Here is a 12,699-nt window from a genome sequence, read left to right on the forward strand (position 1 = left end):
GCACCCCAAGATGAAGTGGGCAGCAGATGCCCCCGAAACCCTCTCCTGGCCTTGGGGGAGCAGGGCAGCACTAGCCCTCAGGTGTTGGGGCCCAGGGCTGCATGGCAAACCTGATGCTGGTGGCATCAGGTTTGGGTAGAGCCTACAGAAGGGCCCCTCTGCCCAGACATCCCCAGGGAGAGGGATGGTTTCCAAGGTTGGTCCCCGCCACTTCCTCACACAGCCTCTAAAGATTGGCACCACGGAGGCCGGGAGAACATCCTGCTTTGCACCGACTGTCGCATCCACTTCAAGAAATACGGCGAGCTCCCGCCCATTGAGAAGCCCGTGGACCCGCCACCGTTTATGTTCAAACCCGTCAAGGAAGAGGATGATGGGCTCAGTGGGAAGCATAGCATGAGGACACGGCGGAGTCGGGGCTCGGTGAGTCCCCTGGGGCCATGGGGCTCCTGGTAACTTCTTCAGTTTCCTGGGATGTGTGGGGGCTTGAGCCTCCCAGGGGGAGGAAGCGAAAGTCTTGTTTACCAGACAGAGTCCTGGAGGGGAGCTGCTTTGCCCGAGGCGGTAGCTTGCCTGTGGGCTGGGAAGAGCACTCTGTTCTCTCCTTTGAGGGGCCCCAGGGTGGCATCCTGCTCTGGGTTTTTTAGCAAGCTCTTAGCTTCTGGCTCAGTGAAGGCTCTCCAAGGCCCCTCTTGCTCGCCAAGGCTGCTGCTTGTGGTGTCACTTCCATTGTAGCAAATCTCTGCTATTTTAAACTTGCAGGCTCTTTTGTGTTGGGGTGTGTGTGGTTTTTTTTTTAAATGTTTGATCCCATTTTGGAAACTTCTGGTACATTTTTCTGCTCACTGCACAGCCCCTCCCGTAAAGAGACTTTGTTTCCTAGGTTGGAAATGTGCCAGGGACTTTGGGAGAGGCTTTTTCCAGGTTTGGGGCTGAGGGTACTGACAGGGTCTTTCCCTTGAGCCTCCCTTATGGCCCCTTCTGGCAGGTGGGTGGGACCGTCCACCTTCCTCTACCCCTTGTATGCCGTCGAGGCTGCTGGCAGCCCGGCCCCAGCTCACTCAGAAGGGAGTGGGTCAGCCAGCCAGAACCATTGTCTCCTGATCTCTTCTGAGCCCTCAGAAACATGCTGAAGCACTCGGCGGCTTGGGGAGCTGAGCTGCTTTGACAGCTTCATCTCTTTGGGTCACTTCCTGTCCTGTCAGATTAAATCCGCAAGTGTTTGATTTCATTTGGTTTGGTTGGAAGAATGGACGGTCATGAGGAATAAACAGAAAGGGTAGGGTGCTTTAAAGATGGCCCCAGGCGACTTTCTGCTGCTCAGAAAGTGTGGTTCATTTCCAGCACACATTGTTCAGGACAGTCCCTTGGGATGAGTGCTTTAGGTTTGAGAACCACCCTCTGGCGTGAGCCCACCGATTTCCCCACCTCTTCCCTGAGCTCCACACCGACCTTCATGCAGCCAGAGACAGGGAGGGCAGCCTGTTGTTTGCCAAGGTCTAGGATTTGCTGAGAGGCTGATGGGGTGTGCTCTTCAGGCTCCTGCCTGTGGGTTGGGCTCAGGTGGGTCCACATGGGGACCGGGAATCTGGTGTCACCAGTCTTCGGTTTGGGTGGGCAGATGTCGACACTACGCAGTGGTCGGAAGAAGCAGCCAGCCAGCCCTGATGGTCGCACCTCACCCATCAATGAAGACATCCGCTCCAGCGGCCGGAACTCCCCCAGCGCTGCCAGCACCTCCAGCAATGACAGTAAAGCAGAGACAGTGAAGAAGTCGGCCAAGGTCAGGTGCTGGGGGGATAGTAGGGGCTACCCTGTCCCTCCCTCCCATTAAAACTGGTTTGCTGGTGTTCGTGATCAGCTCCGTCAGACACGAGGATGCAGCTCCTTCATGGTGCCTCTCTGGACACCAGCATTGTCCTGGCCTAGGGGCTGCAGACTGAAGGCTGGGGGCCTAGAGAAGGGGGCTCGAGCACCAACCCTTGGGGGCCACCTCTGCCTCAAGCTTCCCAGGTTCTCAGAGAGTGTGGGGAGTGGTTAGAACGGCTCCCTCCAGAGCCAAGTACAGTCTTCCCTTGGTATCCATTAGAGATTGGCTCCAGAGCCTCCACCGCCCAGGATACCAAAATCCACAGGTGCTCAAATCTCATATACATTGACACATGGTTTGCATGTAACCAATCACATCCTCCTGTAGACTCTAAAATCATCCCTAGGTTACTTCTACTGCCCAGTACAATGTAAATGCAGTATAAACAGTGGTTCCACTGTCTAGTTCAGGAGATAATGACAAGAAAACATTGTGTGCACATTCAGTATAGATGTAACCATCACAGTCCCGCCTACATTTTCAGTCCATGGTTGCTTGAATCTGAGGATGCAAACCCACAGGTGCAGAGGGCTGGCTGTCATTCCCACCCCCAGATACGTGTTCCTTCTTGGCCCCAGTGGACGCTTCTAGAGCTTTTTGCTCCTGGAGATGGAACTCAGAATGAGGGAGCAAAGTGTCTACAAACCGTCATCATTTCCCTGCTGAGGCTGATGGGATGGCCTCCCTTGGCCTGATTGCTCCTTGTGGGCTTTCCCCCTGCAGAAGGTGAAGGAGGAAGCCTCTTCCCCTCTTAAGAGTAACAAACGCCAGCGGGAGAAGGTGGCCTCTGATACGGAGGAGGCTGACAGGACCAGCTCCAAGAAGACAAAAACGCAGGTGAGGTTTGCCCCTGAGCCTTGCTGAGTAAAGCTAATGCTTCTTCAGAAGCCCCCAGCCGGGGTTTTCCCTAGTCGGTGGCCGTGCCCCGTCTCCTAGGGCAGGGCTGGAGTGGCCTTTGACACTGGCTGGGTCAGGGCATGACCTGTGGTCCCGGAGCCAAGCTTGCTGCTTCATCTGCACAAACCATTACTGTGTGTCCGGCACTGGCAGTGCAGAGCAGACAGGGCTCTGCCCTCCTGGGACTTCCATCCTTCCTTCTCTGACTCTAGGAGATCAGCAGGCCCAACTCGCCATCTGAAGGTGAGGGAGAGAGTTCAGACAGTCGCAGCGTCAACGATGAGGGTAGCAGTGACCCCAAAGACATCGACCAGGACAATCGCAGCACGTCCCCGAGCATCCCCAGCCCCCAGGACAATGAGAGTGACTCGGACTCATCAGCCCAGCAGCAGATGCTGCAGGCCCAGCCCCCAGCCTTGCAGGCGCCCACTGGGGTCACCCCAGCTCCCTCCTCAGCTCCTCCAGGGACCCCTCAGCTGCCCACGCCAGGGCCCACGCCCTCTGCCACTGCAGTTCCCCCACAGGGCTCCCCCACGGCCTCCCAGGCCCCTAACCAGCCGCAGGCTCCCACAGCGCCTGTTCCCCACACCCACATCCAACAGGCACCGGCCCTGCACCCCCAGCGGCCGCCCTCACCGCATCCCCCACCGCATCCCTCGCCACATCCCCCACTGCAGCCTCTGACTGGGTCGACGGGCCAGCCCTCTGCACCCTCTCATGCCCAGCCCCCCCTGCACAGTCAGGGCCCACCCGGCCCTCACAGCCTGCAGACTGGGCCCCTGCTGCAGCACCCAGGCCCCCCACAGCCCTTTGGCCTCCCTCCCCAGGCCTCCCAAGGCCAGGCGCCTCTGGGGACCTCCCCAGCAGCAGCGCACCCTCACACCTCCCTGCAGCTGCCAGCCTCTCAGTCAGCGCTGCAGTCCCAACAGCCTCCACGGGAGCAGCCCCTGCCACCAGCGCCCTTGGCCATGCCCCACATCAAGCCCCCGCCGACCACTCCCATCCCCCAGCTGCCGGCGCCACAGGCCCACAAGCACCCTCCCCACCTCTCGGGGCCCTCACCCTTCTCCATGAATGCCAACCTGCCGCCCCCTCCAGCCCTGAAGCCCCTGAGCTCCCTGTCCACACACCACCCCCCGTCGGCTCACCCCCCACCCCTGCAACTCATGCCTCAGAGCCAGCCATTGCCCTCCTCGCCCGCCCAGCCCCCCGGACTGACCCAGAGCCAGAACCTGCCCCCGCCTCCTGCCTCCCACCCCCCTACAGGCCTCCACCAGGTGGCCCCCCAACCCCCATTTGCTCAGCATCCCTTCGTCCCTGGAGGCCCTCCTCCCATCACCCCTCCGACCTGCCCCTCCACCTCTACCCCACCGGCGGGACCTGGCACCTCGGCCCAGCCACCCTGCTCTGGTGCGGTGGCTTCAGGAGGCAGCATAGCGGGGGGGTCGTCCTGCCCAGTCCCCACCGTCCAGATCAAGGAGGAGGCTCTGGACGACGCTGAGGAGCCTGAGAGCCCCCCTCCGCCACCAAGGAGCCCATCCCCTGAGCCCACTGTGGTGGACACCCCCAGTCACGCCAGCCAGTCAGCTAGGTACGCTTCCTAGGGCTCCGGGACGGGTCAGGTACAGGTGGGCTGGTGGGGGCAAGTTCCGGTGGGAGGGTCTTGGCAGGAGCTCCCAGCAAGATCTGTGGCTTTTCTCAGGTTCTACAAACACCTGGACCGGGGCTACAACTCGTGTGCCCGGACAGACCTGTACTTCATGCCTCTGGCCGGGTCCAAGCTGGCCAAGAAGAGGGAGGAGGCCATTGAGAAGGCCAAACGCGAGGCTGAGCAGAAAGCCCGAGAGGAGCGAGAGCGGGAGAAGGAAAAGGAGAAGGAGCGGGAGCGGGAGCGAGAGCGGGAGCGTGAGGCAGAGCGGGCGGCTGTGAGTCCAGGGTCGGCGAGGTGTGAGGGGGGTGCTGGTCCGTCCTGTGCCTGGGAGCCACGCTGGGCCACCGAGCTCTGCCCTTGGCTGCCTGACGCGGCCTCCTGGTAGCTAGAGGGTTGGGTGCTATTTATACCCTGTCTCCACACCTCTGAAGGGTGCTGCGCATCCCAAGCTGCCCGGGTAACTGCGCACGGCAGGTCTAGGCTGACTCCCAGCAGTGACTGTGCGTCCTCCTACCCTGAGGGCCTTCGAGGAAAGGGCCTGTCCTTCCCCTGCAGCCTTTGGGTTCATAACTTACAAGTAATTTGAAGGAGCCAGGGAGAAGCACAAGGGGGCGCCTTGAGAGAAGACCCGAGCACTCAGGCGGTAACCAGGCCGCAAGGGGCCTCTCCAGCTGCCCTGCCTTTGTGGCCCCCTCATGGGCTGGGTGCTGTGGTGGTGGCCAGCTCTCTGCTGTCGAGGGGAGGAAAGGGCAGCCAACCCAGGAAGTGGCATGAGGGACTGCCGGTGAGGTTCCTGGCCTGCTAGGCTCACTCACCCATGTCCCTCGGCTGTCACTCCCAGACACAACCCTCACACGTAGACACCCCATGCATGAGCTTTGTCTCACAGGGACACACACTCATCTGGGCCTGAGGGGAGCTGCGGGCACAGGTGAGCCCGACCCTGCAGGGCCTGGACTGCATCCTGATGTCAGGCCAAGGCCAGAGCCGGGTCTCTGTGGAGGGACCAGGTTGGCCCGTCAGAGCAGGACCAGGAGCAGGACCAGGCCCACCTCTGTAGTGTGGACCAAGCGGAGACCCCAGGTGCTCGGGGGACCCCTCACGCTTTCTTTTCCTTCTGCAGAAGGCGTCCAGCTCAGCGCATGAAGGTCGCCTCAGTGACCCCCAGCTCAGTGGTCCTGGCCACATGCGGCCATCCTTCGAGCCACCACCAACCACCATTGCTGCCGTGCCCCCCTACATCGGGCCCGACACACCTGCCCTTCGGACTCTGAGCGAGTACGCCCGGCCCCACGTCATGTCGCCCACCAACCGCAACCACCCCTTCTACATGCCCCTTAACCCCACGGACCCCCTGCTGGCCTACCACATGCCTGGCCTCTACAACGTCGACCCCACCATCCGCGAGCGGGAGCTCCGGGAGCGGGAGATCCGAGAGCGGGAGATCCGGGAGCGGGAGCTGCGGGAGAGGATGAAGCCGGGCTTCGAGGTGAAGCCCCCAGAGCTGGACCCCCTGCACCCAGCCGCCAACCCCATGGAGCACTTTGCCCGGCACAGCGCCCTCACCATCCCCCCGACCGCCGGGCCCCACCCTTTTGCTTCTTTCCACCCGGGCCTGAACCCCTTGGAGAGGGAGAGACTGGCCCTGGCGGGCCCCCAGCTGCGGCCCGAGATGAGCTACCCTGACAGACTGGCAGCCGAGCGTATCCACGCAGAGCGCATGGCATCGCTGACCAGCGACCCCCTGGCCCGACTGCAGATGTTCAACGTGACTCCACACCATCACCAGCACTCTCACATTCACTCCCACCTCCACCTCCACCAGCAGGACCCCCTCCACCAAGGTGCGTGCCCCGGCGTGGCAGGTGGGACAGAGGCACGGGGAGGGGTGCAGAGCCTGATGAGTGACAGTCACCATCCAGGAGCGGAAAGTGTTCTTTTCTGAACAGATCCCTCATTCCTGGCAGATCTTAGAAGAGCTCAGCATCCACTACCATCACGGTTTTGCTGTATCACAGTCTCTCCTCGGCCCCGCAGCTCTCCAGAACTGCAAGGCCTCAGACAGCTGCAGCACACGGGTGAAGCCTGGGTTCTTGGCCCTGTGCCTGGGATGGAGGGAAGCGGCCTAGGCCCACAGGGCAGGGTGAGGGCAGCGGAGCAGTGTCATGTGGCCTTTGGAGCCAAGGAACGTACAGATGAGGCACTGGGCTACTCAAGGGTCGCTGAGGGAGAATTAAAAGCACAGTCCTCTTCCCTTGAGGAGCGAGGCTGGGCAGGCCTCCTGCTGGCTTTGGCTGAGTTCTCCAAGCTGACCCACCTGGCCAGGGCTGCCCAGTCCTGTCCACCCTGGGAGTAGGAGCTCCTTAAGGCCGCTCATTGACCAGCTGTGGGGCGGCTGCTCTGAGGCAGAGGCAGGCCCAGCTGGCATCCTCACTCCCTCTGCAGCCTGGTGAGATGGCGCAGGGGGGTGGCTACTGTGCTTAGGAGGCAGGTTCACCTGCTCCATGGGACTTGGAGTACAGGTCCTGTGGTACAGCCTACGTGCAGGGCTTCCTCACTGGCCACCCTCCAGTGTGGGGCAGGATGACTGATAGAGCAGGGCCCAGAGGGGGGGCGGGAGCCATCTTGCTTGGAGGCACCAGGCGCCTTCCCTACTCCTGTACCCAGTCCTGACATGGGAGAGCACTCACCATTGCCGTCCTCATATCTGAAGCTCTGTCGGCACCTGGTGTAGACCTTACAAGCCTCAGTATGAGCAGTGTTGAGGACAGGTAGTCATTTGTGCATTCCTGCATCATTCATTCAGCAAGTGTTTACTGAACCCCTGGAATGTGCCAGGCCCATTTGTAGATGTTGGCAGAACCCCTGTCCACATTTACCATCCAGTTTGGGGAGATAGTTGAAAGATGTGTGCCACGTTGCGAGAGGTGGAAAGTATATGTTCTGGAAGAAAATAAATCCAGAAGAAGGGATCAGATCCAGAAGAGAGCTGGGGGCAGGGGCAGTATGGCAGTTTCGAGAAGGCCGTCAGGAGAGGTCCGCTGAGGAGGTAGCAGAGACATAGAGGAGGTGAAGGGGCGAGCTGTGGGAAATCGGGACTAGAGCAGCCACAGAGGCAGAGGGGTGGCTCCCAACCTTGCAGGGACCCCAGGGCAGCATGGCTGGAGGTGGCAACCCTGAAATCCCTGCCAGTGCCTGTGTCGGCTGGAGCTGGGGGATAGGAGGTGAGGGCAGGAGGTGGTGCGGTGAGGTCAGATCAAGGCAACGTTCTGAGGGGAGAGACGCAAGATTTGTGCCAGCAGAGAAGAGAGGGCAGTGCTGGGCCAGGTCCCCATTCTGCGCCACCCGCTCTGCTGGCCTTTAGGTTCTGCCAGTGAAGGGCAGGGAGACAGCCCTGGGCAGGGGGTGCCAGCCCAACACCCGCTGTCACAAGGCTGTGTGTTCCTGTGACCTGACAGGCAGAGGGCAGGCCCAGGTGGCCAGCGAGAGGGACCCTGCTGATCCCGGGTCCTCGACAAAACTGGCCTGGGATTGCCTGTTAGGGGCACTCCACAAGGGGACGAGGAAGTGCCTGCGTCACCGGTGGGCTCGTCACTTCTCTCGGCCTGTGGAGCTCTTGCTGAAGGTGGAGGCAGCCACTTTGGGGCACCAGGTGGTGCATCCAGCCCTGGTGACCAGGAGCCATCCTGGGTGAGGAGGAAGTCATCGGCCATTCCAGCCAAGGGGGACAAACATTGAAGAGCCGCACACCGCCTCCATCTGGCGTTTTGTCCTTTCCTTAGGTTCAGCAGGCCCCGTTCACCCGCTGGTCGACCCACTGACTGCCGGCCCCCACCTGGCTCGCTTCCCCTACCCGCCTGGCACTCTCCCCAACCCTCTGCTTGGACAGCCCCCCCACGAGCACGAGATGCTTCGCCATCCAGTTTTCGGTAGGACTTCCCCTCCAGGAGGGGCGGGGAGGCCTTGTGAGGGTTGGATTGGGGTCTGGTCTGCTGTCTTCATTCATTACTCATTCATTCATTCATGCACTGAGCAGGTGGGTTCCCTTCCCCTGCATGCAGGGGGGTCCGTGGGGGAACAGGCCTCCTGCCCTCTGGGGGCTGTCTGGGGTAGGGGTCATAAATGCATCAGCCTTGCTAAGGGCCGGTGAAAGTAGCAGAGGGGGCTCATGGCAGGTCTCTGAAGGAGAAGCACTTGGGCTGAGGCCTTGGAGGAGGGGCTGGGCAGATCGAGGCAGAGGCACCCAAGGGCACCTCCTGCCTCCCCAGAGGCTCTGCCTTCCAGCTGTCTGCAGAGTCTGGGAGGGGCTGGCTCCTGTGTCCGAGCTGGCACCTCTCCTGTGCTCTTTGCTGTTTGCTGTGCCTGTGCCGCCCCGGTCTTGGCCAGTCCTCTGGCTATTTCTGTAGCGCAGGTTTTGTGTTTGGCAGGCACCCCGTACCCCCGAGACCTGCCTGGGGCCATCCCACCCCCGATGTCAGCAGCCCACCAGCTGCAGGCCATGCACGCCCAGTCGGCTGAGCTGCAGAGACTGGCCATGGAGCAGCAGTGGCTGCATGGACACCCCCACATGCATGGTGGCCACCTACCAAGTCAGGAAGATTATTACAGGTGAGGCGGGGTGCTGGGAGGGAGTGGAGGCGGTATCTGAGCCCAGGCTCCCACCAGCCCCCCCGTGTGCCCACGGTGCTTCTCCCCTAGTGCCCAGGGCCAGGCTCCTCCCCCTCGGCCTGCTGGGCCCTAGAGGGGACATTGTGGAACCACGGTGATGGCAGAATCAGAGGAAGGGAGGTGTTGGGAGGGTAGGTCAGCTACACAGGAGGCTGCGGGCTTGGGGTTGGATTGCCTGGCTGTTGTCTTTGGGGCTGCCTCCAGCCTGCCTGACTGCCTGCCTAGGCCTGAGACTAAATACGCTTTCCTGTTTTGTCTTTCCAGTCGACTGAAGAAAGAAGGTGACAAGCAGTTATAAGTTATTTATTTGTTAACGCTGGCTGTGGAAACCCCAGTTCTTGGGGGGAGAAACAGGACTTTTTACATACAATAGGAGCTGCAAAAGCAAAAAGAATATCTTCTAAAGATTTCTTTATATATTTAAAAACCCACAACTAAAAATGTATCCACATAATAGTGTTCGTTTGTCGAGAGGATTTCCTGAGACTGGTTTGGATCTCCCTGCATGACAGTCCCCCAGAAACTTAGTGAGTCCTGGACTGGACTGAACATCCAGAAAGCTTCTCTACAATCTTGGGGTTTGGCTTTGGTTTTCTTTTCCTTGATTTCTCAGTAGGTGCTAGAATCCAGTTCACACCCTTCACTGTGCGTGCAGACACACTGACACACTCCGCCACGAGTGCACCAGAGCCCACGAGGCTTGCAGATCGGGGGCATAGGAATTTGGAATCCAAGAGCTATAATTTTTAAAAAAATCTTTTATTTTAATACATTGTAGGAAATCTTCATAATTTGAGAAAGTTCTGCAGCATGGCTTTTTACGTCTGTAAATAAATAATTTTAGAACAGCCTTTTTTTTCTTCCATAAACTACTATTGTGATCTATTTTTTCCAGCCATGTCACTAATTGTGAATTCCTACCAACTATTGACAGAATACAGAGTTGATTTTTTAATAAAAAGTTATATATAATTATCCCTTTAATTAAAGGGAGCAAAGGGGCGTTCCACATGGACAGAGGCTTGGACCGAGGCCTGGTCACAGCAGTGAGCATCCAGGGTTTGCAGGGACGATGTTACAGACTCTGTTTTCTGCCTTGCGCTTCACTTGTGTCTGCTCCTAGCCTGTGCTCTGCCAGCAGCGCAGACATCTGCTCCATCAGACCTCTTCCATTTCGCACAGGGAGTGCAGGAGGTGAATGTTCACTTTCTGTTCTCCAGTGTCACTGTTCTGTTTCCACAGGATGGAAAGCGCATGGGCCTGTGTCCATTGTAGATTTCCTTCTAGATTTCTATGTACACACACTTGATTGTTCTGGATGAATGTCTTTTTTAATACTCCGAAAATTTCATCATCTAAGAAAATGATTGCATACAAATAACTCAGCACACGAGTGACCCAGGACATATGCCTGCCAAAGGTATCTGTTAGAAGGCTGCCCTCTCATGCGCTTTGTCACTTGGATCTTGTGGTGAGGACGGCCCCGTCTTTCTTGCCACAGATTGAGGCCACTTTTGAGCAAGGGAGATCTTGGAGTTAAGACAGGTTGAGGGCAGCCTGTATTTTACCCTAGGGGCGGGTCTGTATGGTGACCCCACGTCGCACTGGTAAACCATTTGAGTCCCACTCTTCATCCTGGAAGTGGGAACTGGAGTCCCACCCACAGTGCAGTCAGAAAGCAGGCTGCGTGGGGGCCGCTTCTCAGGAGGCCAGGCCCTTCTGAGCAGAACCGTCCTGGAGAGAGCCTGCCCTCCTTTCCAGGCCGCAGCCGTAATGCACTTTCTCCCAGGCTAAGGGCGGGTGTTCTGGGGTGTCTGTCCTCTGTCGGCCCTGCTTCCTGCCAGGACGTGGCCTGTTCCGATCCTTTTCTCTCAGACACTTGATGGCTCTTCTGCCATTGTGCTGGTCCCATCCCGAGAATTGTAGGACAAAGAGACCACACTGGGTCGGTGGACACAAAGTCCACCCAGGACCCAGGCTGCAGAGGGAGCAGGAAGAGATGCTGATAGTTTGATCTAGAAACCAGCAGGTACTGGCTCAAATTCAGGTTCTGGAGTCAAATAGGGGCATTTCCAGTTTCTCTTAAAAACCGTGTTTGGTTTCAGTTGGGATAGGATTGTTTTGTCTGTTGAAAATGTTTCTAGTTTTTTTTTCTTTCATTTTTCTCTCATTCCATTTCTGCCTTAACTTTAGTTTCTTAACGGGGAGGCAAAGCTCACATTAACCTTTTGTCATGGGACTTCAGCCACATTGGCTTGGAGGCATTCGTTTCCTCCTGGGGTGGGGACAGGCCCTCGTGGCAGGCTTGTTCCCCGTGGCTCTGAGTGAGGCCTCTTCCTGCTGGGCTCCCAGACGCCTGGATCCAGGCCCCCACCTTCTCGGCTTTTGGTTTTTCTTTCTTTTTGGTAGAACACAACATCTACCATTCAGTTAAACCTTCTTTATCTCCTCCTCTGGCATCCATTTTTCCAAAGAAGAGTCGAGTCCTCTGAGGTCTGTGCTTGAAAGCCGTCCGAAGGCATTCTCGTTAGCTTTGCTTTTCTCCCCGTATCCCAAGGCGAAGCACTGAGGTTCTTCCATCTAAAAAACCCTCGACCCAAAACCCTCACCAGATAAACTACAGTTTGTTTAGGAGGCCCTGACCTTCACGGTGTCTTTGAAGCCCAACCACTCGGTTTCCTTCGGGTTTTCCTCCCTTTGTTCGGGGTTTGGTTTGGCTCCTCTGTGTGTGTCCGTATCTTGTTCTGTGTCCTCGAGGTTGAGCTTCACTCCACTGCAGCAGAGGCAGCGTGCACACTCGGATTTGCTACGTTTCTATATATCTTGAAGCTAAATGTATATATGAGTAGTTTGCCATGAGATAACACAGTGTAAACAGTAGACACCCAGAAATCGTGACTTCTGTGTTCTCTCCATTTGAGTATTTTGTAATTTTTTTGAAATATTTGTGGACATAAATAAAACCAAGCTACACTACAACCCCTGGGTGTCTCCCGTGCACTGTCTCATTCCTGGAGAGTGGGCGGGGATCCTGGCTGTTACCCCAGCTGGGGAAGGGGCAGAGGGAGGGTCGGCTGTTCCCTGCTGCTCGGGACCCTGTTTGCATCCCAGAGTGGCTTCCAGAAACATCCTCTGTCTGGGAAGAGGCTTTCCCTGGTGAGGCTCCCGTCTTTCTTTGGAGGCTCCCATCTTTCTTTGGAGGCTCCCCAAGCAGCGGGATGGGCCCTAAGCAGGCACTGGCATTGGGACTAAGAGCATCTTCCCCCACCCCTCGCCATTCACCCCACACCTCTAATCCGTGGGCGTTACCACAGATGGTAACGTGGTATGGGCATGTGGCACCCTCCCTGCTCAGGAGAGACATCGGAACCACCCCATCCTAGCGGCCTCCTGCTGGCCCCCATCTGCCTCCCCGAGGCCTGCCAGTGCCCCCACACCCCACCACCCCACCCGGCTCTAGAGCTGCACTCCAGGTGCAGGATGCATCCCAGGCCTAAGGGGCTCTAACCCTCCAAAGGGGCTGCAGGCAGCTTGCAGGGTGTGGACATGGCCACAGGGGGGCAGGCGTTGGAATTGTGCTGTGGCTTCAGAACCTGTCGAGGGCATTTTCCTG

At 58.1% G+C, this 12,699-nt stretch overlaps 1 protein-coding gene across 28 annotated transcripts in view; it reads left to right on the forward strand.

The window, feature by feature from the left end:
* Positions 1-12,065, forward strand: part of RERE (arginine-glutamic acid dipeptide repeats) — a 466,431-nt gene extending 454,366 nt beyond the window's left edge. For 19 of the 28 annotated variants that reach the window (XM_054556896.2, XM_054556977.2, XM_054556960.2 and 16 more), the window contains 10 exons: positions 224-423; positions 1,622-1,783; positions 2,594-2,707; positions 2,980-4,358; positions 4,470-4,692; positions 5,542-6,262; positions 6,386-6,496; positions 8,201-8,347; positions 8,846-9,026; positions 9,351-12,065. In XM_054556896.2, coding sequence (XP_054412871.1) covers positions 224-423; positions 1,622-1,783; positions 2,594-2,707; positions 2,980-4,358; positions 4,470-4,692; positions 5,542-6,262; positions 6,386-6,496; positions 8,201-8,347; positions 8,846-9,026; positions 9,351-9,384 — 3,272 coding nt within the window. In that variant the 3' untranslated portion in view covers positions 9,385-12,065. The remainder of the gene's footprint in view (positions 1-223; positions 424-1,621; positions 1,784-2,593; positions 2,708-2,979; positions 4,359-4,469; positions 4,693-5,541; positions 6,263-6,385; positions 6,497-8,200; positions 8,348-8,845; positions 9,027-9,350) is intronic. The other 9 variants (XM_054556910.2, XM_063720104.1, XM_054556914.2 and 6 more) reach the window with 1 other exon arrangement.
* The last annotated feature ends 634 nt before the right edge of the window (positions 12,066-12,699 follow it).

The sequence above is a fragment of the Pongo abelii genome, chromosome 1 (assembly GCF_028885655.2).
Source record: "Pongo abelii isolate AG06213 chromosome 1, NHGRI_mPonAbe1-v2.0_pri, whole genome shotgun sequence".
Classification (NCBI taxonomy): Eukaryota; Metazoa; Chordata; class Mammalia; order Primates; family Hominidae; genus Pongo; species Pongo abelii.